The sequence below is a fragment of the Nycticebus coucang genome, chromosome 10 (genome assembly GCF_027406575.1).
Source record: "Nycticebus coucang isolate mNycCou1 chromosome 10, mNycCou1.pri, whole genome shotgun sequence".
In the NCBI taxonomy this organism is placed as follows: domain Eukaryota; kingdom Metazoa; phylum Chordata; class Mammalia; order Primates; family Lorisidae; genus Nycticebus; species Nycticebus coucang.
Window position 1 is genome coordinate 66,111,631 of NC_069789.1, and position 26,171 is coordinate 66,137,801.

Below are 26,171 nucleotides of genomic sequence, written 5' to 3' on the forward strand. Positions count from 1 at the left end.
GTCGTAAAATTTTACATACTCCTGGACGACCCCTCTTTCTAGCGAGTTACTTCCCCGCCTCATTTGCTCCTCCTCCCTCAACTCCAGCCAAACTGGCTTCCCTGCTCTTCCTTAGCTCTACCAAGAATTCCTCCATATTCAGGGACATACTTGTAGCTACTTCTGCCTAGAGTGTCCTCTTCCTCATATCTACGTGGTTACCTATTTTAAGCTTGTCAAGATTTTTACACAAATGTCACCCTCTCAGTGAGATGCTCTTCAATCACACTATTTACATTTTATTCTACCCCTTAAAATATTACTTTCCTCTCTGTCTTGTTTTTGTTAGTCTTTCCCCACTAGCTACTCCAGGAGAAAATGTTCTCACCCTTTTTGTTAACTGTTATAACCTTTGAATCTAAAACCCTTCCTGGAACTTCACAGTGGGAACTGGATATATCCATCAGCATTAGATGGACTTTCTAATGTCTAACATTTCTTAAGCAAATAATGTGAACTGAAAAGCAAAAAATTTATATAGAGTGGGTGCCAAAAAATGTATATACATTTTAAGAAAGGAAAAAAAAATGAATACTCAAGTTACATTTGACATCTCCAATTACAAGGGGTGCTCAAAGGTGACTCATATTCATCTTTTGTTATCATTATATGTTGAATATTATCATTTTAATACAGTATTTTTCTTTCTTAAAATGTGAATACACGTGTTTGGCACCCTCTGTATTTACATTTAGCTGGACTTTGCGGTTCTGAGTTACCTATTAGAGTCTTCGAAGAAATCATTATGAAAAGAAATCCTAAAGAAATCAAATCCTGAGGAAACAAAGTTTCCTGAGGCAAAATGTACCAATATAAAATAGCAAGACAACAAGCAAATGACTTGAAGAAATTCATCTGAGCGGTCTTGTCTCAGCCCATTCATTTCTGGTCCCTTTCAAGTTTCCACTTCAGCTTTTGGAATTCAATTTATGATTCTCTTTAATAGCCTTTAGTACCGTGGAATGATAATTATTTGTCCCTTTGCTGCCTTTGGTTCTCAAACACATCCTGATGAATTACCAGTAACTTCTCTTTCCTTGGTTTTGTCTTTGCTAAGTACCATCCTGACAAATTATAATGTTCCACACACAGAGATAAATTTATTTCTACCAAAGGTAAAGTTTTCTTCACCAGATCAATCATTCTTATGAGGTAGTAGATAGACATAATCACATGCAATCAATAATCAAATGTTAGATTTCCCATTTCCGAAAAGATACTAACATTGTGGAAGAATGTGTAAAGGTTTTAAGGGAATTATTATTTGGTAGGTTTACTAGGAATGTTGAAAGTGGCTCAATTTAGCAACTGGGAACATATACCAGCAAAATAATACTGACAGCTAACATTTACTGAGTCTTTTCTATAATCTCAACAACTCCTAAGTGATTTATTTGTTTTACCTCAGGCTGACACTGTTTTCCACAGAAAAGATACAGAATCACGGAAAAGATAAATAACTCGTAGAAGATTGCAAAGCTGGGTAATAAGACTCCAGGGTTCAGGCATACTTAAGGACTAAGACATAAAGCATACTTTGAAAATATATGAATTTTTTAAACTTACTGACATATTCAAAATGTTTGTAAATATTCCATCTTCATAATCGTCTTTTAGACAACATTTAGAGTTTAAAATGTTTCTTTAAATCCTAAATGATGTAGTTAAAATTTGTCTCTAACTTTCATCCATTTATAATCCATAGGTTCTGATAAAATAGTTTGATTTGGGTATATTTATCACTTTGTTTTGCAAATGTGTATTTTTCATAGTAGTGGAGTTCATAAGCTCTATTTAGAAAAAGTAAATGAATTCATTGTGTAAAATGGAAAATGATACTTATATATTCATTGTAAATTTCTCATAAATTGAATCTTTAGTACATTTCTAAGGCTACTGAGTTAAGTGTGCCAAAGTGGAACATTTTAGAACAAAAGAAAATATACTTTTTATATCTTTAAAAATACTTTTGATCATCTCTTTTGGAGACTGTCTCAGTTAGTTCAGGCTTCGATTACATATTAACACAGACTGGGTGTTTTATAAACAACAGAAATTTATTTCTCACAAGGCCAACATCTGTGTGCCAATACAGTTTAGTCCAAGCGAGGGTCCTCTTCTGGATTGCAGACTGCTGACTTCTGATTATGTTTTCTCTTGGTAGTAAGAAATAACTAACTTTTTGTACTTTTTTTCATAAAGGCACTAATTCTAATCATTAGGGTTTTACCCTCATGACTCCACCTCCAAATACCATCACATTGGGATTAGGGTTTAAACATATGAATTTGGAGAGGATACAAACATTCAGTGCATTGCAGAAACCCTTACTTTGATCACAAAGAAATGTCTTTTCTTGATTGATACACAAAAAACCATTGCTTTGATGTGAATAGAAATTAAGAGCATATTTTCTATGACTTGAAATGATAAATTGAAATAGACAGATTTGTAATTTTAAATACAGAACAAAACAAAATACCTACAGGAGCCAAGCAGGTGTCATAAGTGAGATAAAGTCAGCTACGTTATGATAACTATAAAATGAATTTTGTGTATAGGATGTGCATGACAAGATATAAAGAGTGATGAAAAATAAAATGTTATGTCTTATTGACTAATGTTCAGACCAAATGCTTTCCAGCTTCATTAGCTGGATCCTGAAAAAACTTCCACTTTCTAGGAAACTGCCATTTCTCAAGCTTACATGTATAAATAGAGTGTTAATTTCCAAATGTTTGTAGAGAACTCTTGCAGGTAGTATCATCATTCAAGTTCAAAGCACCCTGCCACTACCTCTGGAAGTAGTGCTTATCAGTTCTTATAGCTGGGAAACAGTTGTGTGACAACAACTGTTTTTTAGCCACATTCACTGTTTTTCTTTGTGTGTGTGTATGTGTGTGTGCTTGTGTTGCAGGGAAGGCCAGCAGTCACCAGAACAATGGCAGAAGACGTACGGTCGATGCTCTGGGAATGAAGTCTACCACATTGTTTTGGAAGAAAGTACATTTTTTGCTGAATATGAAGGAAAGAGTTTTACATATGCCTCTTTCCATGCTCACAAAAAGTATGTTCTGTTTCCAGAATGAAATTAAAATATCCATCAATCAATTGAGAATACCATTTAAACACAGTTTTTAAAATATAAGCCATATGTTGGTGTTCATGAGTTTCAAGTATTCTAGAATTTTTGACATGATTTTGTAATATTTGAATTCAGCCCCTAGATGAACTTGACAAGTTTAGAGTGTTAGGAGTAAATTATAATTTAATAGGACATTTTACTAAATAGTCCTTTCTTAAACTCCCCTTTTAAAACATTATAATTCGTTGAGTTCACAAATAAATGAAAAGGAATCTTCTTTACAGATCTAAATTTTAAAGTATTTTTTTTTTTTTTGGCCGGGGCTAGGTTTGAACCCGCCACCTCCGGCATATGGAACTGGCGCCCTACTCCTTGAGCCACAGGCACCTCCCAATTTTAAAGTATTTTTTAAAACTATAAACAACATAACAATAATGTATAAATCAGTATCAGCGATGGCACTTGGTTTAGCCAAAGAAATTAGTTAAAAAATAAATGATGCTAACCTTCCAGTTCAGATTTGGAACATTATTTTTTTCATTCCTTTTTGAGAAAAGAAATTTACATAGGAAATAGAAATGCATTTATATCATGAAAATAAACACATTATCTGCACTGAAACATGTATTACTATAACATAGTTGTGGGATTTATAATCCACTACTCTATTACACTATCTAATGTGTAATGTTCACTATCTAATGTATAATGTCTCTGACTTATAATGCCTTATGATTTTTTTACTCTGCAGTGGTATAAAAACCGTTCAGTAAAAACCATACTTTGATATCCATACAAACATCCTCTACTTTTAGTACAGTATTCAATAAATTACATTAGCTATGTAATATTTAATTATAAAATAAGCTTTATGTTGGATGATGTTGCCTAGCTGTAGACAGTGGAAGTGTTCTGATTATGTTTAAGGTAGACTAGGATAATGATGTTTGGTAGGTTAGTTATACTAAATGCATTTTTTACTTTAGATTTTCAACTTATGAAGGGTTTATTGAGATGTAACCCCATGATAGGTAGAGGAGCACCTGTATTCTCCTTTAATTTTAAACTATATTTACATTGTAACACATTACGACACAGTGAAATAAAAATATTTAGGAGAATTTGTGTTTGGAAAGTAACCAAAAAGTATATAAGAATTTTGTCGTAAGTAGCCTGTTATATTCAAATATTGTTATTTCTACTAATTAAACTGCATACCTGTTTAGGACTTTTAAAAAATGTTTTTCTAAAATTCCATGTAAACCAGTATGATAGAAACAGTATTAAAACAAATTCAGGTACTATGGTTCTATCTTATGTCATCTTGAGTAAGTTTCTTTTCTTTTTCTTTTTTTTTTTCCTTTCAACTAATATGCTAAAACTTTTTTGACCAATGTAAGAAATACTGTTTATACATTTTGACCAAAGAAAATATTTTGTAAAAGTTTACAAAAAAGTATACGTTTCCTAAATTACATGCACCTTCATGTTTTCTATTCTCTTCTATTCTTTTTCAGTAAAATATTCATTTATACTTGACATAATAAATTAAATTGATTTTACAACACACTAAAAACTTAGTTTATTTTCCTATATAAAAAAAAGGATCTTGAATTTCTAGGGTCCCTTCAAACTTTAAAATGCTATGATTTGCTTTTTTTTTTTTTTTTGGCCGGGGCTGGGTTTGAACCCGCCACCTCCCGCATATGGGACCAGCGCCCTACTCCTTGAGCCACAGGCGCCGCCCCAAAATGCTATGATTTGGAGTTTTAATTTTTGTTTGCCTTAAAGTAGACTAATAATTTTTATTACATATGTAAATGTAAAAAGAAAAAATCAAAATTGCTAAATTATAATTCTTAAACTCTTTTATTTTCTTTTTTAAATTAAGGTTTGGTGTCTGTTTGATTGGTGTTAGGAGGGAGGATAATAAAAACATTTTGCTGAATCCAGGTCCTCGATACATTATGAATTCTACAGACATATGTTTTTATATTAATATTACCAAAGAAGAGAATTCAGCATTTAAGAACCAAGACCAGCAGAGAAAAAGCAACATGTCAGGGTCGTTTTATCATGGACCATCCAGATTACCTGTACATAGCATAATTGCAAGCATGGGTAAGTATGAACAAGTTTAAAAATGTTATTAGTTTATTTCTAAAATAATAAATGCACTCTTAAGTTTTATTAAAATTTCAAAGTCAAATTTTAAATTCGTATTTGTTATTCAAATTAGGTTTGATTAGCTACATAGAACAATCTGAACTGTTAGGTTGCTCAAAAAATAAGACATTATGAAAATATTACCAATAATTATTTTATTTCTCTTATTACTCTGTAAGCACCTTACACTTCTATATGTCTCTTTTAAGTTCTCTGTCTAGTTTCCAATAGAGGCTATGTGAAATATTCTTCCCTTGTCTCAAAATTCTCTTTCCATTTCCATCTTCTCTCAACATTGAACTTGTCTTCTATGGCACAAAAGAAAAAAATAGATCTGGACAAATAAGAATTTCCTAAAAGTATTAACTCAAACTTGTCTTAACCATAATATATTCAACTGCCTACTAGTTACTTCTATTTGAGTATTGCAGGAAAACTAATGCAGCATGTTCCTATTGAACTAATGTCTCCACTTTCATTCAATAGCATCACTTCCTTTGCTGTTATTATTTTGCTAAAAATTAGATGACACCATTTTCCACCAATTTGTGAAGTCATGGTTGTAACTTTTCCCCAGTTGTCTCTTCTTGTACTTCGTAATTCAAATAATTGAATTATGTTAAATCTGTTTAATCTGGTTAGTATATAGTTCCTAAAATCACTCAGTTCTTTCCATGTCCACTACCAATGTAATTATGGCCTGCACCTCCATTGTCCTCTCCCTGAACTGCAGCATCAACACACTTACCTTCTTTCTACGTCTTTAGTCTTACTGTCCCATACTTTATTCTCCACCCTGCAACCAGAATAATATTTTTAAAACATAATTGAAGTAATGTAAGTCTCCTGTATAAATAATTTTATTGATTTCTACTACCCATTTTGGAAAAAGCCTAAATTCTATAGTCTAACATGGCTTTTAAATAGGATAACCAAAAGTTCTTATTTTGATGAGGGAGTCTCAATTTTCCTAGGATAGTGCCATTGTTTATATAGTTCATATATAACCTTCCTGATATAATTATTTGAAAAGCACTCTCTTTCACTCTCAGGAGTATCCTAGTTTAGAAGACAAATTACAGAATCACTTTAGTTACAGGCTTTTTATTAATGATTCATTCTGATTTTCTAACCCCACGATTTATCAGTACTCCAATTATTTTCTTAATCTCCAATCACACTAAATTACTTTCAGTCTTCATTAACATTTCTTTTTTTTTGCATTTTTTGGCCAGGCCTGGGTTTGAACCCACCACCTCTGGCATATGGGGCCGTTGCCCTACCCCTTTGAGCCACAGGTGCCGCCCTTCATTAACATTTTTTCACCAATGAGCCTTGACGTGTTAAATTTCATCTGACTGGAACTATTCCCCATGTCTCAACATTACCCAAGTAACTGCTTGTAATCCTTTATATATCACCGTCTCCAAGAACTAGTCCATGGTTGCACATAGGCTTTGCTAGGTAACCCTGTTTGTCATTGATATAACATACCATTTTTATTATACAGTAATACTACTCACTTATTTAATATGTTCAACAATTATTTATTGAGCACTTGATATATACCAGGAACTCTCATAAATATTTGTGATTTAGGCTCTGAATCTGTAGCTCAAGTGGCTGGGACACCAGCCACATACACTGGAGCTGGCAGGTTGGAACCCAGCTCAGGCCTGCCAGATGACAATGACAACTACAGCTACTTGGGAGGCCGAGGCAAGAGAATTGCTTAAGCCCAAGAGTTGGAAGTTGCTGTGAGCTGTGACAGCACAGCACTTTACCAAGGGCGATAGCTTGAGACTCTGTCCCCAAAAAAAAAAAAAAAATTGTGATTTATAAAGAGTTAAGACACAAAGATTCCTGGTTCTCAGAACTTACCTCACATTCCATCATGGGGAAGACTGGTAATAAACAACATATATCTTTTAGAAAGTAAATTATTTAGTATGCAAAGGTGATAAGTTATAGGAAAAATATAAAAGGAGAAAACAAAAGTAATGGATGAGATTATGAATTCTGGGAGAAATGGATTTTTAAATGAGATAGTAGGCCTCAGTGAGAAGGAGACCTTTGAGCAACTAACTGAAGAAATGAGGAGTTAGTCCTGTGGATGTCTGGAGGAAGAGCACTCCTGGCAGAGACAGCAGCTCACACAAATGCTTTAAAGTGGGAACCCAAGTGAGTGCCCTCGGAATAGTGCAGAGGTCCCTGTAGCTCCAGCATTATGAGGCTGGAAGAGCAGGAGAGGAGGAGGGAGAAAGAGGCCAGGTCACGTTGGGCTTCTTAAAACCATGCAAAAATTGAAGCTTCTGGTCTGGGTGAAGTGGGAATCACAATGAAAGGCTGTGATAAGGTGAAAACCAATTCAGTAAATTCAGAGAACTGAGAGGTCAGAGTGAGTGAAGATTCAGCAGATTATATTTTGAAAACAAAACACTGAATGAGGCAAGAATCATGTCTTCTAAGATTCATGTGTTGAATCCCTGTGCCTCAAAATGTGAGCTTATTTGGAGATAGGGCTTTTTCAATATAACTAGTATGTGTAGAGAAAAAGAAATTTAGACACAGACATGCATAAGGGGAAGGTGATACAAAGAAACATAGGGAGACAAAGCTATGACGAGGCAAGGAGCGAAGCATGGAACAGATCCTTCCTTCAGAGCCCTCAAAAGAAACAAACCCCACCCACACCTTTACCTCCAGAATTATGAGACAATGAATTCCTGTTAAGACACCTAATTTGTAATATTTTGTTACAGCAGCCCTTGCAAACTAAGAAAGTAGTATTGGAGGAACTGACCAGAATCATTAAGAGATAAGTAGAATGATCCAGGGTTGATAAACAATCAAAATAATGAAAGATAGTGGCTCATAGAATAGGAATACATGATACAAAGCTGGAAATTTTACAGAGGATAAAAGGAAAATGATTTGAAAGAGGCAGTGACACTATTAAGGATATAAATTCAACTAAAACACAGCCATTGCAGGAGAAAGACCTCAGGGAGGACCCAGGCATTATTAGGGAAGGAAAGCTTCAAAGATCTTGTTTCTATAACTGTAACTGCATTTTCAGTTGTGTCTTCTCTACTGAATTCTGACTTTCTCATATCCCAATGTTCAGCCTGGTGCCACATATTAATGTTGCCAGAAATACTGAGACGTGATGAAAAGATGAATCTATTTATATATGGCTCTTTCAAGAAGTTTGCCTGTGTTAGTCAGAAAAGTGATAAAGAAGTGGTTGGAGGCCGGGCGCGGTGGCTCACGCCTGTAATCGTAGCACCCTGGGAGGTCGAGGCAGGTGGATTTCCTGAGCTCAGGAGTTGGAGCCCAGCCTGAGGAAGAGTGAGACTCGTCTCTACTAAAAATAGAAAAATTAGTCCAGCATCCTGGCAGGAGCCTGTAATTCCAGCTACTTAGGAAGCAAGAGGACCTCTTCAGGCCAAGAGTTTGAGAGTTTTGAGTTTGCTGTGAAGTATGATGACTCCACGGCACTCTACCCTGGTGACAGAGTGAGACTCTGTCTCAAAAAGAAAAAGAACAGTAGTTGGAGGTGATGGGGGGGTATCATATATGTAGGGGAGAAGGTGTTGAGAGATCACAATCCCTTAGGAAATATGAGGGAGCTTAATTCATAGCACAAGAGTAGAGATTAGTTTTACATAAACAGAAATGTAAATAGAGATGAGGGAAGAAATGTTCAATGAAGCTCTCACTTGTTTGAATAGGGAAAAGTTTTTCTATGGTAACTTCTCTTTTCTCTCTGAAGCAGATAACAGTCAAGTGCAGAGGGTAAATGTAGTAAATATCGGTTTGCGTTCACAGCATTAGGATGCAAATCCTAGCATACGGCTTTCCTTTATTATTTTATAAATTAAACTTATAAACTTTAAATAAATAAAATCGACTCATTTGCTTAACAGTTTAACTTTATCACCTCTGGGAACCTCCCTCCCTCATCAAACATGGATTGGATTATAAATTAATCCTGTGTTTATGATGCTGAAATCAGGAAAAAAGGAATACGTCTACACTGTCTGACAGCAGCACCCTCATTGCCTTGTTCTGATCTTGAAACTGCTGATTGCTGGTCTTCACATCTTTCTCTTATGAGATATGTTTCAAACAGATTCATGTATGTCCCTTCACAGATTTCCCCACTGTCTACAGCAGCGATTCTCAACCTGTGGGTCATGACCCCTTTGAGGGTCGAACAACCCTTTCACAGGGGTTGCCTAAATACATCCTACATATCAGATATTTATATTACGATTCATAACAGTAGCAAAATTAAAGTTATGAAGTAGCAACGAAAATAATTTTATGGTTGGAGGTCACCACAACATGAGGAACTCTATGAAACGGTCACGGCATTAGGAAGGTTGAGAACCACTGGTCTACGGGCTATCATCCTCTTTTCCAGTACACAGAGCACTGTGTATATGAAGAGGTTCCAGCCTTTGAAAATTAACCTTCAGATTTTTTCCAATTATGAGGAATACCCACATATTCTTATCAATCTTATCTTTACCAACTCTGACATTCAGAAGCATTCTCCTTGTATCTTTTCCTCTCTGAAGACTTGTAATTCCCCTGAAAAGGCTTTAGACATTAGTTTCTCATCTCTTTTATGATACAAAAAGAAAAACGCTAAAATCCATTAGCCCTTTCCTCCCATAAAAAGTCATGCTGTTACAAGGAAGAAGGTTGGAAGGTTAGAAGTTTGAGGAAAATAAAATTTTAAATAGCATTATAACCCACAGAATGGCATTTTGGTGAAAATGAACTGTATAGATGATATGGACTCATAAGATTATAATATTGTATTTTTACTGTACTTTTCTTTGTTTAGATATGTTTGGATATACAATCACTTACCATTGTGTTACAGTTTCTCACAGCGTTCAGTCCAGTAACATGCTGTATAGGTTTGTAGTCTTGGAGCAATAGACTATACCGTATAGCCGAGGTAGTTAGTGGGAGATACCATTTAGGTCTGTGTAAGTACACTGTGGTGTTTGTACAGTGATGAAATCATCTAACAATGCATTTCTCAGAATGTATCCCCCTTGTTAAGAATACATTACTCCAGTTGCTTCAAAGAATAGGACAAAGTGAAGACTAAGGGCTTTTAAAAGGATGGCCAGGTGTCATTAGTGCATAAGTAAAGTTAGTGATCATGAAATATGACATACATTGTGGTTATGTTGTAATATTTTCTCTAGAAGGGAAGAGAGTATAATTTTTCATAAAATTATGTTTAAATTAATTTTTAAACTCTAATAAAATATCAAAGGGAATTGCTTCTTTTGCTTATCATTCCTTGAGTATGACAAGTGTTCAGTATCTTTAAGTTAACTTTGGTATTCTTTCTGTAGGTCTTCTCATGACTTTGTGTAATTCTAATTGTCTTTCAGGTCAAAAACAACATGTCATAATTTCACAATGGCCTTCTTTTCTCACTTAATAAAAAGTCTATTCCCCCATCCTCAAAGTCTACCTTTTTTTAATCTTGTCATCTGGTTTTGTTGTTCTTTTATGCTATTTATCAATATCTGCACTTCAAACATTTACTTATCTACCTGGTTATTTTAAAGATAAAATCCATATGTCTACAGATGTTTTTCTTTTTCCCTACATAGCTCAAGTGCCAAGACTAGTATTTATCATATGTGTCACTCAATAAATATTCATTTAATAAAAGAATAATTATAAAATTCCGATTAAAAAGTCCATAAAAATATAGCTCAATAGAAAAAGGAGGAAAGACATAATGAAGAATTTACAAAATAGAAATGATCAACAATAAAATTTGAATGTTAGAGAACTATAAATTAAAGTGCTTTAGTGCCTGTGTACTTCAGGACTTCACAAATCTTATGGTCTGGGCGGTGCCTGTGGCTTAAAGCGCCAGCCCCATATGCTGGAGGTGGCGGGTTCAGGCCCAGCCCTGGCCAAAACTGCAAAAAAAAAAAAAAATCTTATGGTTTGTACCGTATAGAAACTCTCTGCAAATACAATTTCCTGTTATCCAGGAAATGGCCATATGAAAATGAAATAAGTAGCTTGTGCAACTACAAGCTAAATATATATGTATGGGGTGTGTGTGTGTGTGTGTGTATAATTCCTTCTTATGTTGATTGCATTTTGTTTAACTTTCATCGTTAAATGATCAGTATGTCATATAGATGGCAAATGCCTTGATGGAGCTTCATATTTTATTGTTTTAGGTACTGTGGCTATAGACTTGCAAGATACAAGCTGTAGATCAGCAAGTGGCCCTACCCTGTCTCTTCCTACAGAGGGAAACAAAGAACTAAGAAGACCAAGCATTGCTCCTGTTTTAGAGGTTGCAGATACATCATCAATTCAAACATGTGATCTTCTAAGTGACCAATCAGAAGATGAAACTACACCAGATGAAGAAATTTCTTCAAATTTAGAGTATGCTCTTATCCCCTAAGGTGTAAGATTACTGGGTCTTATGTTACTATCCTTAAGTAGTATCTTTGGATACTTTCTAAATAGGTAACACCCCAATATTCTTACTTCCCTGACATCCCAGAACAAATCACATTTTAGCCTAGAGTTTGTTTAATGTCTTATTCCACGTGTTAAATTGCCATTTCCTGAGGAAAGTGCAGCAAGTGCTTAACCTTGACTATGCAGTTTGAATGTTTGCCATGCCAGTTTCATCTTATACCAGCTATGTATAAATGACTTTGATTAAACAATCAAATCAAATAGGATTATATTAAATCCTATAATTTCTTTATCTGTAAACTGAGTATAATTACTACTTCATAACATTTTATGTTGATTGATTGAGATAATGAACAAAAAATGCTCCTAACTGAACAACATTTTGTACTGAGCAAGTATTCAATTAGTAGTTATTATTCTTACTAGTAATACTGGTAGTAGTGGCATTGGTAACATCATCTGTTAATGTTTCTACCAGTGTTTTTAATAAAAGTTCAATTAATATTGAATTGAACTAAGATGAACCGAAATATCATTGAAACTTGGAAAGATCCACTTTTTAAAATTTCTCATCTTATTTTTTACTCATTTATTATAAGAAACTTTGAGGTATGCTCAGAACAAAATTTACTCTCAGCAAATTAATGGTCTGTGAACTCAAATATATTTTGAATCCAGGATGGGAACAGGAAGAAGTTTGGCAACCACTATCTTTCCAGGAAGCAGTGTGTTGTGGTGTGATTTAAATTCTTTCTTTAGACTTCTTAAAAAATTAAGAAGTAGAATTTTTTTTTTCTGGAAAAATAAAGAGATGTTAAAGTAATTGTGGCTATTCTCAACTTCTAATTTACAAAAGTTTACCTTTGAATTGTATCTTTATTTTATATCTCAGCCAAAACTGAGAAATGTTTAGAAAACACTTTTAACTGGGTATGAAAATTTCATGATCTGGCAGGTAAATTTATTAAAATCAAGAGCTTCCTTTTGGATAAGGAGTATTCCTTTCACTAATTTTTTCCTTATTTCCCAATTCTCACTTATGCTACTTTTAGAAGTTTCATTTTGAAAGTCAGTGAGGCAAAAATGCCCAGGTGGCTATTTTTTAATAGTCAGCAAACAAACTTAATGTCTTTGATAATGTTATAGGTATAATTCCAATAAAACTCTGTTTTTAACTAATTAGTTCAGTCACTTGCTTTTTGGCTATGCATTTATGACTAACAAATATTGATAGAATGAATCATAATAAACATTTGCTTTAAATGCAATGTTGTAAAAATTAACATTACTATTTGTTAAAAATTATACCCAAATATATTCTGAGGGTTAGCAAATTATTCTAGAAAGGAAAATTTAATAAGTATACTGTGTTTCTGGTTTCCGTTGCAGCTACTCAACTCTGTTCTTAAAGTACAAAAGCACTGAGACTTAATACATGAATGAAGTAAAGCTCGACTGTATTCAAATAAAGCTTTCTTTATTTATAGATACTGAAATTTTAACTTCATATAGTTTTCACTTGATGTGAAATATTTTTTTGATTTTTTTCAACCATTTCAAACTATAAATACAACTCTTAGTTTGCAAAACTATGTAGTGGGTCAGATGTGATCCCTGGGCTATAATTTACTTGCCTCTGTTCTAAACTATCTCTTTATCAAAATATAATTACAACACAGAGTTACTTTATCAAAAAGGAGGAAGGTGGTTGTAACGTGATGTTTCAAATTTGCATGCCTCGTCCAAGGGTAATATCTTATATTATTTTTCAGGTATGCCAAAGGCTACCCACCTTATTCTCCATATATAGGAAGTTCACCCACTTTTTGTCATCTTCTTCATGAAAAAGTGCCATTTTGCTGCTTACGATTAGACAAAGTAAGTGCATGCTACTGTTCTCTCAAAAAATAAATTGTAGCATTTTGCAAATTACATGTATATAAATAATTTGTACATTTTTACTAAGATATATTTAAAAGGGTATGAATTTATATTTCAAATATGAATTTAACTACACAAGGTGGTAAATTTTACTTTTTTATCTGCACTAAAGATTATCTGAATGCTTTATCCTTCTACCAGGCATGTTTTTAAAGAGGAAAAGAGTTACTAGAATCTCAACCCTATGAATCCTTAGCATCCAAAGTCTTCCCAGATAATTTGTGCATATTATTGCTTCAAATCTCAATTTGGAATAATTCTTCTACATGGTAAAAAGAAGAGTTAGTCCACGAGTAGACACAAGCTTTAAGTGTGGCGCATATGGCTTAAGGAGTAGGGCGCCAGCACCATATACCGGAGTGGCAGGTTCAAGTCCGGCCCCGGCCAAAACTGCAAAAAAAATTTGTTTAAGACTGCACCTGAGCTCCAGTGTCTTATCTAATTTCTCCTTTCTTAAAGTTTTTATAATAGTTCTTGGTTCCTGCCTGGATTTTCCAGAGAAGCTGTCCAAAGGAAGAAAATTCCAATAATACCAGAATTTTATCTTTTTCACAATGTAAACATTGAGCTGACTAGTAGGATTTTTTTCTCTTGAATTATAAGAAAACAGGTAAATAGAAGAAACTTACACTCACTCTAGAGATTCAAATGTGCCACTAATTCTAGATTTATTTTACTCTAAACTTTGAATTTAGAGTTAAAATCACAGCTCTTCACTTAAAAGCTATGCAACTTGGCAAATAATTTTATTAATCATTTTCAGTTTCTTCATCTCTAAGATATAATTTTAATATGACCATCACTAGTGCATTTAGAAGGATTACATAAACTGGTACATATTTAATAAAGTAAAAAAAATTAACTGAATAAATGCTTTATAAATTTTGTTAATATTCTTGCTATTATTTTTTTTCAAATGATAAACATTATAAATTTTGGCTTATGCTATCGTTCTTGAGGAAGAAGATTAACAGAAATATTGGAAAATTCCTACCTATATCTGCCTTAATTTGCTTTGTAAATCTCTGCCATTGTTCCTAAATATTTATCTGGGACCTTTGTGATGGATTGGACGATTCCATCTCGCAAAGCTTTGTTATTTTGCAGTGCCTATTTTAACATCAGTTTGTGAAGTATTTAATATTTCTGGAACCTTTTGTAACATTAATAAATCAAAAATTTTAGGACCCTTCACTTGCTTTGATCCACTTCCAAGACTCATTTTTCCTGTGACTAAGTTTTTATTTTTAATATTTTTTTGTTTTCCTTAAAGAGAATCCCTAAAATAATACATGTTTCAGGTACTACAAAACCTGGATCCACTTTGGGTGACATTATGTTTCTTTCATTACAGTATACAATTACAGAACTATTAGGAGATATTAGGAGAATATGAATGATTTAACTCCAGGAACCCAATTCAATTGAAATGCTAAATTTTGAGAGATCAGGATTGGTGGAGACCAACAGAGGATCTTTTAAATGTCAAGGCTATTAACTATCTCTTTACTGTGTTAACAAAACAAAGTTTCTGTGTGTTTGCTGATTGACTAGTTGTATGTGGGATTGTTGGTATTTAGGTAGCATTAAGCTGTTAGGAGGTGGTCTGCTGGGTAAATGAGGGCCTTCTTTGAGATTAACGGATGGGTTTATGCAGCTGCTCCTGCTTTGTAAAGCTTGTGAGTTGGGGTCATGTAGTCCTGTTTATTCTGTACCGTTGTCAGCAGACTGGTGTCTTGGTCCAGGTTTATTAACACAGAATTTTCTGTCTTCCTCTTACTTTTTTTGTACTATTAGAGCTACTCCTTAAGGAATGTTGTCTTGCTTTTCTTTTATATATTTCATAAATATTGATGTTCTTATGATCCAAGCATCGAGCCATCACTGTTCTCCTTCCTTGACATGACTTCTTCTGAGTGACCTTGTTCTTTCATATGGCTTCAGATTCTGACTAAACCAATTAATGATTCTCCCATGAAGATGTGTTGCCTTTGTTCTTTACTGTTTCCTTTGCATTCCTTTCTTTCCTCTTCCTTAGACCTTCCTTTTGGATTCATTTTTTATCTCCACTATAACCTTTAGAAATTCTGTTAAGGAGATTCTGCTGGTGATAAAATTCTTTCTATTATGCTTTCCTTTGTAATACTGTTCTTATTTTGCCCTAATTCTTGAAAGACAGTTTTGTGTGTTGTCCAATTCTGGACTAGGGTTCCTTTTTTTTTACTTACTTTAACCAATCTAAGGACTATACGTATTGCTTCTGTCTTCCAAGTTACTGTTGAAAATCAGCCATCATTCTAATTGTGGTTTCTTGTACGTAGTCTCTCTTTTCTTTTTATTCTCTGTTCTTGAGATCTTCTTACTGCTTCAGTTGTTCTGTGCTTTGATTATGATGTATATAACTGTGCATTTCTCTGTATTTATTTGAATTAGAATTCATTGAGTTTCTGTTGAACTGAAAGATTTGGGTTTTTCATCACATTTCAAAAATTCTCAGTTAATATTTACTTGAATAGGCTTCTTTCTGATTTTCTCTTATTTATTTTTATTCCCTCACTATCTTCCAAGTATTAATTTTTTCAGGCTATATTCTATTCTTTTGGGGTAATTCTTTCAATTCTGTCCTGTTGTTGATTCCGTCAGCTGCATCTTATGTGTGATTTAAATAATCTTTTGAGTTCCACTGCTTATTTTTATGTAAAATATATAAAATAGAAATAATATAGATAGTATTTTTAACATCTACCCGCTAGATATTCTCTTTGCTCATACTGTCAATACTTTCTTTTGTTTCTTTAAATGTAATAATAATGCCCATTTTATACTCTAAATCTAATAACAAAATCTGTAGTCATTGCAGGTCTAATTATCTTGTAATGATTGTCTCTGTTTACTCTTGGTTCGTATTCCTGCTAGTGTTTTGTAATATTTAATTATGGAATAATGGCAAGGAATATTCCAGAAAATTAGCTAATCTTAGCCCAAATAAGTAAATTAAAAACATCCACAGAGAGACATATAATGGTAAAAGAGCAGAACATCAAAGCAGTTCTCCATGCAAATAATTTAGCTTAAAATAATCTTGGGCTAGTAATACTAACTCCAGCAAATCCTAGACCCCAGGAAGAGCATGATACTTTTAGGCTAACAATTAACTGGAGTAATGCTTTGTTCTTGTTTTTGTTTTTGTTGTTGTCCTTATTTTACTTTTGAATATTTGCATCATTATCTTGCCAGGTCAGGGATGCATTTTGACAGGATTTTTCTTTTCCTGTTTTGTTTTATTTTATTTTTTAATTCATCACTTTAGGTATTCCTCCTGCAAACAACATTCCTGAGGCTATCTTATTATAAGATAATATTATAAAATTACTTTATTTGAAAGTCAGAGATAGAACATTTTAAAATATAGATACTCAGATGTCAGCAGGAAGTTTTAGTTTACAATAGAACATGCACATATAAATATTGATGACCTTCAGGATCAAGCTACATCACCACAATGCACTTGCCTTATCCATCCATACTTCTATTTTCTAGTGCGGGTTAGAGAACTAAGCATAGAAAAATGTTAACAATCTTTAGTTTTTTTTAGAAAATTAGAATTTACTTGGTTAGATTAATTTTACATTAGTATATATCCTAAGTTTTTTCACCAAATTTTAGTGGAGTGTAAAAATGGCATTTCTTTGTATAACTTTTCTTCCCTAGAGTTGCCAGCATAACTACTATGAGGACGCAAAAGCCTATGGATTCAAAAATAAACTAATTATAGTTGCAGCTGAAACAGCTGGAAATGGACTGTATAATTTTATTGTTCCTCTCAGGGCATATTATAGACCAAAGAAAGAACTTAATCCCATAGTACTACTATTGGATAACCCGTAAGTATATTTTAAAATACACAAATGAGATAAACAGTTTTTAATATTATTCTATGTACATCAAAAATAATTAACTTTGATTTGCTAGTAGTATTTTAAATCAGATACATTATGGTACATGATTCATTGGAGGATATATTTTCTGCTGTGATACACGGAATGTTTAATGTGGTTATTATTTCACAAATAACACTTAAAACATCACTGAACTATTCTGCAAATTTTTTAAAAAACTCTTTTGCAAGTGGTCATATACTCACAATACCACAGGAAACAGGCCACTGAAATAATTACTGCAATTTTCCTTAAATTAATCAACTAGTCTGAAATATATCTGCCAAATCTGGGTAATTTAGTTATCTTTCTAAAGAGCCATTAATTATCAGAGAAGCATTTGCTGATTTATTTTTAGGTTAGACCATGAAGCATTATAAGTTATAATTGTACTACTGTTAAAATATACATTCCATAACATAACATGAATAATTCTTTACTATGTGCATTTATTTTAAAAATATTAGATTGGTGTACTTTTGCTAAACAAGACTACTTAAGCATTTTGACATCTTATGCAAATATAAATATAGGTTACTAACTGCAGTGGTCAAAGCCATTTTATTCTAAAATTATAATATTCCTCTCAGTGACTGAAAATTACTAGCAGATGGTCCTTAGATTAATACCATATTTTAGGATCCTCTCATTCCTTTATCCATTTCTACATAATGCAAATTTCAGGATGAACTTAATGAGGACAAATTACATTGCCTTACTTCTGCCTTTCAGATTTATTGAGTTACTCAAAATTGGCATATTTCCCCAATATATTATAACATTATGGGTTTTTTGTGTGTCTATGGCAATGCCAAAATACTCATTGATGCATCTTACTTAGCGTTATCATCATCATCAGAATCATAACACTAAAGACTGAGCATACTTGTTGACTTTTCAGTTGTAGAATTTTTAGATGTGATGACTCAATGACTTTTTCCATACCTATTTGGAAAGGTATGGAAAGGTATTGCTAAGGAAAAGTGAGCCATATTTAGGGTAAGTACAGGGGAACAATGGACAGGAGAAATAAAAGCTTATTAAAATAAATGTTGGGAAAATAAAAGTGTGGCTGTGACATGGCTAGACAATAGAGTAGTAGGAAATCACCTCCAAGGTCTTTTGAACATAGCTTCTCTGGTAGGAAGCCCAGCACAACTGGCTGAGCTGCCACACCAGAGATGCTCACCCAGGTGGATTCAAATGTGTGAGTTTTTTGCATTTTTTTTTTTGCTTATGTTGTGTCTGCTCCCCTAAAAATAGAACTTAAGACAGAAGCATTTACAAACTGATTGCCATAGAGTGACCTCAGCTTGGATCACCCAACTTTAGAGAGAAAGATAGGAAGAAACTAGAGAAAGAAGTAAGACTGTACTTAGCATCCCTCTGGGAGGGCTAATGATACGATGGTTCTTTCCACTTCTTTTCTTTACATTATTTCAAGATAAAATTTATTGTCCTGATATCTAAACCCTCCCTTTAAAAAACTCAGTTCTTAGTATTTGGGAGTGGAATTTTTCCCATGAACAGAGATGGACTCCTCTTTTCAGTTTCCATTCCTGACAAGTAATCTCATCTGAGAATCATTAATTCCTCCTTTTCTTTTTTTTGTTTTTATTAAATCATAGCTGTGTACATTGATATGATCATGGGGCATCATATACTAGCTTCATAAACCGTTTGACACATTTTCATCACACTGGTTGACATAGCCTTCCTGGCGTTCTTTTAGTTATTGTGCTAAGACATTTACATTCTACATTTACTAAGTTTCACATATATCCTTGTAAGATGCACCGCAGGTGTGATCCCGCCTATCCCCCTCCCTCTACCCACCTCCTCCCTCCCTTCCCTCCCTCCCCTCCCTTTCCCCCTTCCCCCTATTCTTAGGTTGTAACTGGGTTATAGTTTTCATGTGAAAGCCCTAAATTAGTTTCATAGTAGGGGTGAGTACATTGGGTACTTTTTTTTCCATTCTTGAGATACTTTACTAAGAAGAATATTTTCCAGGGAGCTCAGGAGTCCTTTAAATGTAGAGTAACTATAACAAAATCAGTCCCTTTCTGTTTACTTCTGAATAAACAAGTCATCAATATGCCTTATTAGTGAATGATTGATTGATTTGTGTATTAGGAGTATAACATCAAGTGGTTATACAGTGTTTATTCCTGAATTTGATCAATCACAGAGTAATTTGGAATCTCTACTTTTTTAATTAGTGAAAATTGGTCAGTATATCTGCATAAATATAAATGTGTCTTTTATTATAAAATATTTTATCTGAATGAGATCATGAAGGTCATTTAATAAAAAAAATTCTTTACCTCCACCCTCTGTTCATAATTACAGTAGCCTTTGAGCTTTTACTATGTGTTATTTATCACACCATTTTCTTGATTTACATTTTATTTCCATCACAAACATAATTGTATTACATCATGAAAGTTTGCATCAGAGAGATTTACCAAGCAGTTTAAAATCTCAACGCTTACAAGCTACAATATAAACATTTAAATGAACTGAAAGCTGTGCAACTTGTGTACACCACTGTTTATTATTTTATGGATGATGTAAAAGACCCAAGGAAGATAACTTTTCCAAGGTTAATTTCTTAGATTAGAACTTTCTGTTTAATTCCTCGTTTATTGTCTTTCAACTATATGATCTTCCTAATTTATAGGCTTTTGATATATAAAAGAAAATACTGGTTCAATCCTTTTAAAAAAAAGAAATATATTTTAACTTTAGATTGCTTTTGCGTTAAAAATTCCCTTTGCCTGCCTAATAGCTTACATGTTGGAATCCAACTATTCACAGGATATTGTTGTTAGTTAATTTTTGTAGGGTTTGAATTTATTTCAAAGTATTAGATTGAAAATGCATGTTGTAATATCTGTTAACTTCCTCTGTACTTCTCAAAAGTGGTGTCTAACCTTTTTATTAGTTATGTTCTGTTCCTTTGGTTAAGAATGAGGAAACAAAAACTAAACATCAGTAAATAATGTTCCAGGAAGTTTTATGCAGTTTTTTTCTTTGATCTTTTTTTAAACAATAAGGTCCTTGTTACTCTGAAATAGCAAGTATTTTGCAATCTATACTGTAATATTACAAAGAAGTATATTTACTTCTTTAAAATATTTCCATGTTATGAGAATTTGTAGAATGATAATTGTATACACTTCTACAATTCTTAATTAGTTGTGGGGGAATTTGACTTTATTTTAAATTCACATGAGTATTGCCAAAAATAATATTCAATACATGGCTATTTAAAAAAATTAGTTGAAAGACCAATTAATTCAATATAACAGAAATAAATAATAACAGTTGTCATAAGTATGGAATTTTAAAAGGTAATTTAAATTTATAATTTTCGCACATAATATGCCAGAATAAATGTTCACAATGTTTCCAAATAGAAAGCCTTCTAGGTCTCATATGGTAATTAAAAGTCATATTGAAAAACATCTTCCACTTGGTACTGGTTCATTAGAGCTGGCGTCAGTTCTGATGGCTTTTCGTTCTATTTGTTCTGTTTTGCCATACTGATCTTAAATATTTTGACTACCACTCCAGCCTCAAACTTCATCTAGTCATTTTATAACACTATTTCATATAAGAGATAGAAAAGCAAGTAAAAATCTGGGATATATTACCCATAGCTGCACAAAAACGAAGTGGCAGATCCGTGCTTATGCTCCTAATTTTTTTTCCAAAAGTCTTGTTTACACACCACTTAAAAAGCAATCGTCTTTTCACATATGGTGCCAAGTAAACTTCAGTTTATTTCAAAGGTAATGATAAAATGCCTCACAGATCAGTGTTCTTATTAAAAAAAATTCAAACCTTGGAATCATATAAATCTGAGATGAGATCTAAGCTTACCCTCTTGATAAGCTTTCTACATGTTATTAAGTCTCTTTAAGCCTCATTCTTCTGATTTGTAAAATGGTTAAGACATTTATTGCGATACTATCTAATATAATGTATATAAAGCACTAGTGCAAAGGGTGACTCGTAAAAGGCAGATAAGAAATGTCAGTTTGTCTTCTGCTAATCATGAAAATATCAATGTCACTATTCAAATCAATGGGTGGATTGATGTGAAAATCCAGTCAAAAATAATAAATTGACTATGTATTTTTAGTAGTTAAAATTGAACTAATTATATTTTTTATAAGAAATAAACTTCTCAAAAGTGAAATTTTGAAATGTTAACAAAATAAAGTGCTCATACAGGCATACTACATTCATTTCTTGAACTTGAAATAAAAATTATGGCTATTAGCTAAATGGGAAAGAAATTTTAAAAATCCGTACAAATTTACAAATCTTTTAGTTTCTGAGAAATCATTCATTATTTAATATCTGCATGGAATGGAAATTTTTTTATTATGAGGATTTCTACAAGGATACAAGATTTCAGCTCAAAAGTAGTCATCTTTTTAAATAAAATTACATGGGACTCTTTAAGGAATGTGCTCTTTCTTCTTCTGTTTACTAATGTCTGTTACTTTTGTGTTCGTTAATTTTTTATTTCATTACTAGTTTCAGCCTGTGTCATTTTGTTTTGTGTTGGTATGTGCATATTTATTCCACCCTTGATCAATTTTCCTATGATGTTATTCTCCCATTGATTTGAAATACTTCTTCATATTTAAGCAACCCTGATCTTATAAATTTTATATAAGTAACATTTTTTGACATTTATTTCTTATATGTTAAAATGTTTGTTATTTTCACCACTTTTGCTTACTGTAATTTCTGACATAGGTAGACCTTCTGTATTTGGCAATCAAATAAAAAAATTCATACATTTCATTCTATTGCATTTATGGGTTTATTTTTTAATTCAATTTTTTGTATTTTTAGGATGTAATATAGGAAAGTATATCTAGTTTTATGTTTTTTAATATTTTTCACTATAATGCTTCTGAATGTAAAGGTTATGTTTGCCAATGAACTGCCTGCCAGTGACTAAAAAGATTCCTATATTGAGAGTTTATATTATCATTTGTGTTACTCATTTACTAAGCAGGTTGGTGCCATGAACACTGTTGTCAGTGTTAAATTAGCTGGCTCAATACCCTGTGAAGTACACAATTGATTTAGTCTTTACATTTCAAGTTTCCTTTTAATACCATCTTTTCAATAAGAGTAGTGGATGAATCTATTTGTCATACAAAATTAAATTTGGCAAAGAATACGCATAATAGAGCTCTTGTCTTATATATATGCCATCACATTTAAGTATCTACCAGGGTTCAGGGGACTTGTAAAATAACTGAAATCATGTAAAGATGAACCCATCCTACCACAATACAGATGCAAAAGCAATTTCTAAATATTTGGAAAATTGCTTACCTGTTGTAAGTACATATTTGGGGTAGAATTGCATATAACTAAAAATTCGTGAGTTTCCTAAGGCAAGGAAAATATTTTGATGGCCAGTTAGCTTTTATACTATCTACTAGACATAGCAACAGAATACAGAGGCCTTCTCTCCTTTTTGACCCAGCAGAAGCGTTAGCATGAAGACATGCTTTGACCCTAAAGAACTCAGGACTTACTATTACCTAGAAGATTTTCAATATCTTATTGAATTGATTGATTTGATACTATTAAAGGCTATTGCAGACTGTTGGAGAAGATAACATAAAGAAATTGAAATGATCTGAACCTAAAGAGTGGGACGAGCCAGAATAAACAGATTCATATCTGGAATATATTCCAGGTATACATTTTTAATTAATAATGAACTATGGACCTAACTCTGCCCCATAAATTATCTGCACTTAATATATTTTATCTGACTGGAATTATATAAAACATCATAAAGAAAGAGAATAAAATAAAAATAATAACCAAAAAGACACAAGCAAAAATATTTTTCAAATCACCACAAAATCTCAGTGCTCCTCCACTTGCATCTCCGTATGAGCTTTTGCAATCAAGAGTCAGGGTGACAGAGTCAGGGAGGCTTCTGAATCAGCAGTTAGAATGGGCCTATCAATTTTAAGAAGCAGGACAGTGCCAAGAAAGAAAACTAGAAATTTCTATTATGAGGCACTGTTAGAGACTGATACCGTGAGTGCTTATGTTTATAATATTTGTTGAAAATATGTTTCAGGAGCTTAAGAACTATAGGCTGCTATTTACTGTGTAGTATTATTCCTTCTCTGAGTGATTTTTGGTAATGATAAAAAACAATGCTTCAAAACAGTCTTCCAAAGATGTGCATACCAGTATTAAATATAATAGAAAGATATTGAAAATAACTAATAACTTTAATAATTAACAGCAAAAATGGAAAATAACTTATGCACATAAGTTAATAACTGTATTAACGTGAAATAATTAATTGAATATATTAAAAATGAATTGTGGCACATTTTATAAGATATAATATCGGGATATTTAAATGACTAGAAAGAAATGTAATGATATAGGAGGAATTTAGTCAAAATTATAATAATGGTATTCTTTAGGAGATTTTTTTTTTTTGATAATGCTTTGCTGTATTGAACATTCACCTTCTTCAGTGTGTAATGAAATAAGAGGATGGTTAACAGGAAGGAAATAAGTCAGGGAAGAAGAGAGATGATCTAGCTGGGGATAAAAATCTGTGAAATCATGGGTGCTACAATTCCTGTAGCCTGGAATTCTGTCTCCTTGTCTTGTATTAGGCAAACTCCTACTCATTCAGCTTCCAAATTAAATGTCCACTCTGTGAAATGTTCCTCAGATCTGCCTTCTGAGGGCAGCATACTGTTTGTTTATTCAGATTAAAATGTATAATGTAATTGTGTGATTTTGTATATGAATTTTAAAAACTCTGTATTTCTTATATTACCAGGATATTTTTTATTTGCATATGCCTGAGTATATTAAAATGTCTATTAAAGAAAAAATTTTGGATACACATATACTGAGTGAATAGATGCATGTATGAATTAATAACTTGATAATAATACAATAGATTAAGTGATTTCTAAGAAAGCTTTCAAGTTCATAGTTCTTTTGTTGAATATGCATATAAATGAATATTTAAGTAATAATAAATGTTTGCTCAACAATATATATTGAGTGAATCAATAAACTAAAAGGTGAATTACTTTCATTGTAATTTTATATCACATATATTTTGCATGGGCATATGTACTATATCTTTTTGTTTATGTTGATATATTATGGGGCATGTTATGATTATATATATCCTTTAAAGAAAATTGCTCTTAATTGGCATTAGTGCCCAATACCATTTTCAATCACCTTAGAAAAAAATTATTAGTTCTTCACTTTACAAGGCATCTTCCACATGGATGACTTTTAAATTCATTGTCAAAATTAAGAATACCAATTCAGTATTTTGGTAGAATTATGATGCCATAATGTTTCTGATTTAGAAAGATGAAATACAGCTTGCTTTTATAATTCTGAGGACATTGTACGATTTATAACAAGTGCAAATGATATTATATAAATATTGTTAAGAAAAAAGGCACTTATAATTAATGTTGTCAGCAGTGTTTAATTTTGGAAATGCAAACTAAGTCAACTTACTTCCTTTCCCTAGAAGTGCTGCCACTGTTGTGACATTGTGTTTCATTTTGTAACCCATCTACTACTTAGGCCAGATATGCATTTTCTGGATGCAATCTGTTGGTTTCCAATGGTTTACTACATGGTGGGCTCTATTGACAAGTAGGTGACAAAATCTTTGGCACACTAACTAGTGTAGTGTCCTGTGGTTTGTCCTGTGCTGTGCCTTGTTACTGCATGATGAGTGTAATTTGCCATGTCCATATTGCAAGTATGATAGATTTTGCATGTACAGCTTATGTTCTCATGTTACACATCACATGTGGTAAACTTCCTGAGCAGTAATCTATTGTTGAATTTAAACGAACCTTGCTGCATGTCGATTTTGTCAGTTTTGCTCAGTTTCTAATGCTATTTTAGTTTCGTGTCATTGATAAAAATAACATTATTACTATTGACATAGTGGTAGAGAAAACCTAAAGATTCAATGTCCTGGTGCGTTAATGTCATTACCATACCTTCTGGAAATCTTCAAAGTAAGTTAGAAAAGCTCATTTAACTTAGATTTATGAGTTAATAAACTTATTAAGAGTTTTTATTCTAGTCACATTACAGAGTTATGATCTCTAAAATATGTGTTCATTTAAGAGTCATATTTGTGTAACACAATGGTAATTATATATAACTTCTTATATATGCATCACGGTAACATTATAGAAAATACTAAAATATAGATCAGAAGTTTTAACATGCTTAAAATATTATAAAATGTTACTTTTCCATGTTTAAAAAAAGTCAGCCAGAGTCATTTAAATAAAATGCTAAAATTTACCAATGAGAATGTTTGATGCTTACATTTCATCCCATAGATATTTAAAAACTAAGTTTTATAACTTTGAAAGTGTTTATTAGCTATGGATATGTTAAGGATAAAGCAGACTAAAGTATATTTAGCCTCCATTCTACATTAA

At 32.6% G+C, this 26,171-nt stretch overlaps 1 protein-coding gene across 3 annotated transcripts in view; it reads left to right on the forward strand.

Moving 5' to 3' along the window:
- Positions 1-26,171, forward strand: part of KCNT2 (potassium sodium-activated channel subfamily T member 2) — a 399,505-nt gene that overhangs the window by 287,217 nt on the left and 86,117 nt on the right. For 2 of the 3 annotated variants that reach the window (XM_053607648.1, XM_053607650.1), the window contains exons 15-20: positions 2,957-3,106; positions 5,016-5,245; positions 11,527-11,740; positions 13,552-13,657; positions 17,432-17,604; positions 25,291-25,362. In XM_053607648.1, the coding sequence (XP_053463623.1) occupies positions 2,957-3,106; positions 5,016-5,245; positions 11,527-11,740; positions 13,552-13,657; positions 17,432-17,604; positions 25,291-25,362 (945 nt within the window). The remainder of the gene's footprint in view (positions 1-2,956; positions 3,107-5,015; positions 5,246-11,526; positions 11,741-13,551; positions 13,658-17,431; positions 17,605-25,290; positions 25,363-26,171) is intronic. The other variant, XM_053607649.1, reaches the window with a different exon arrangement.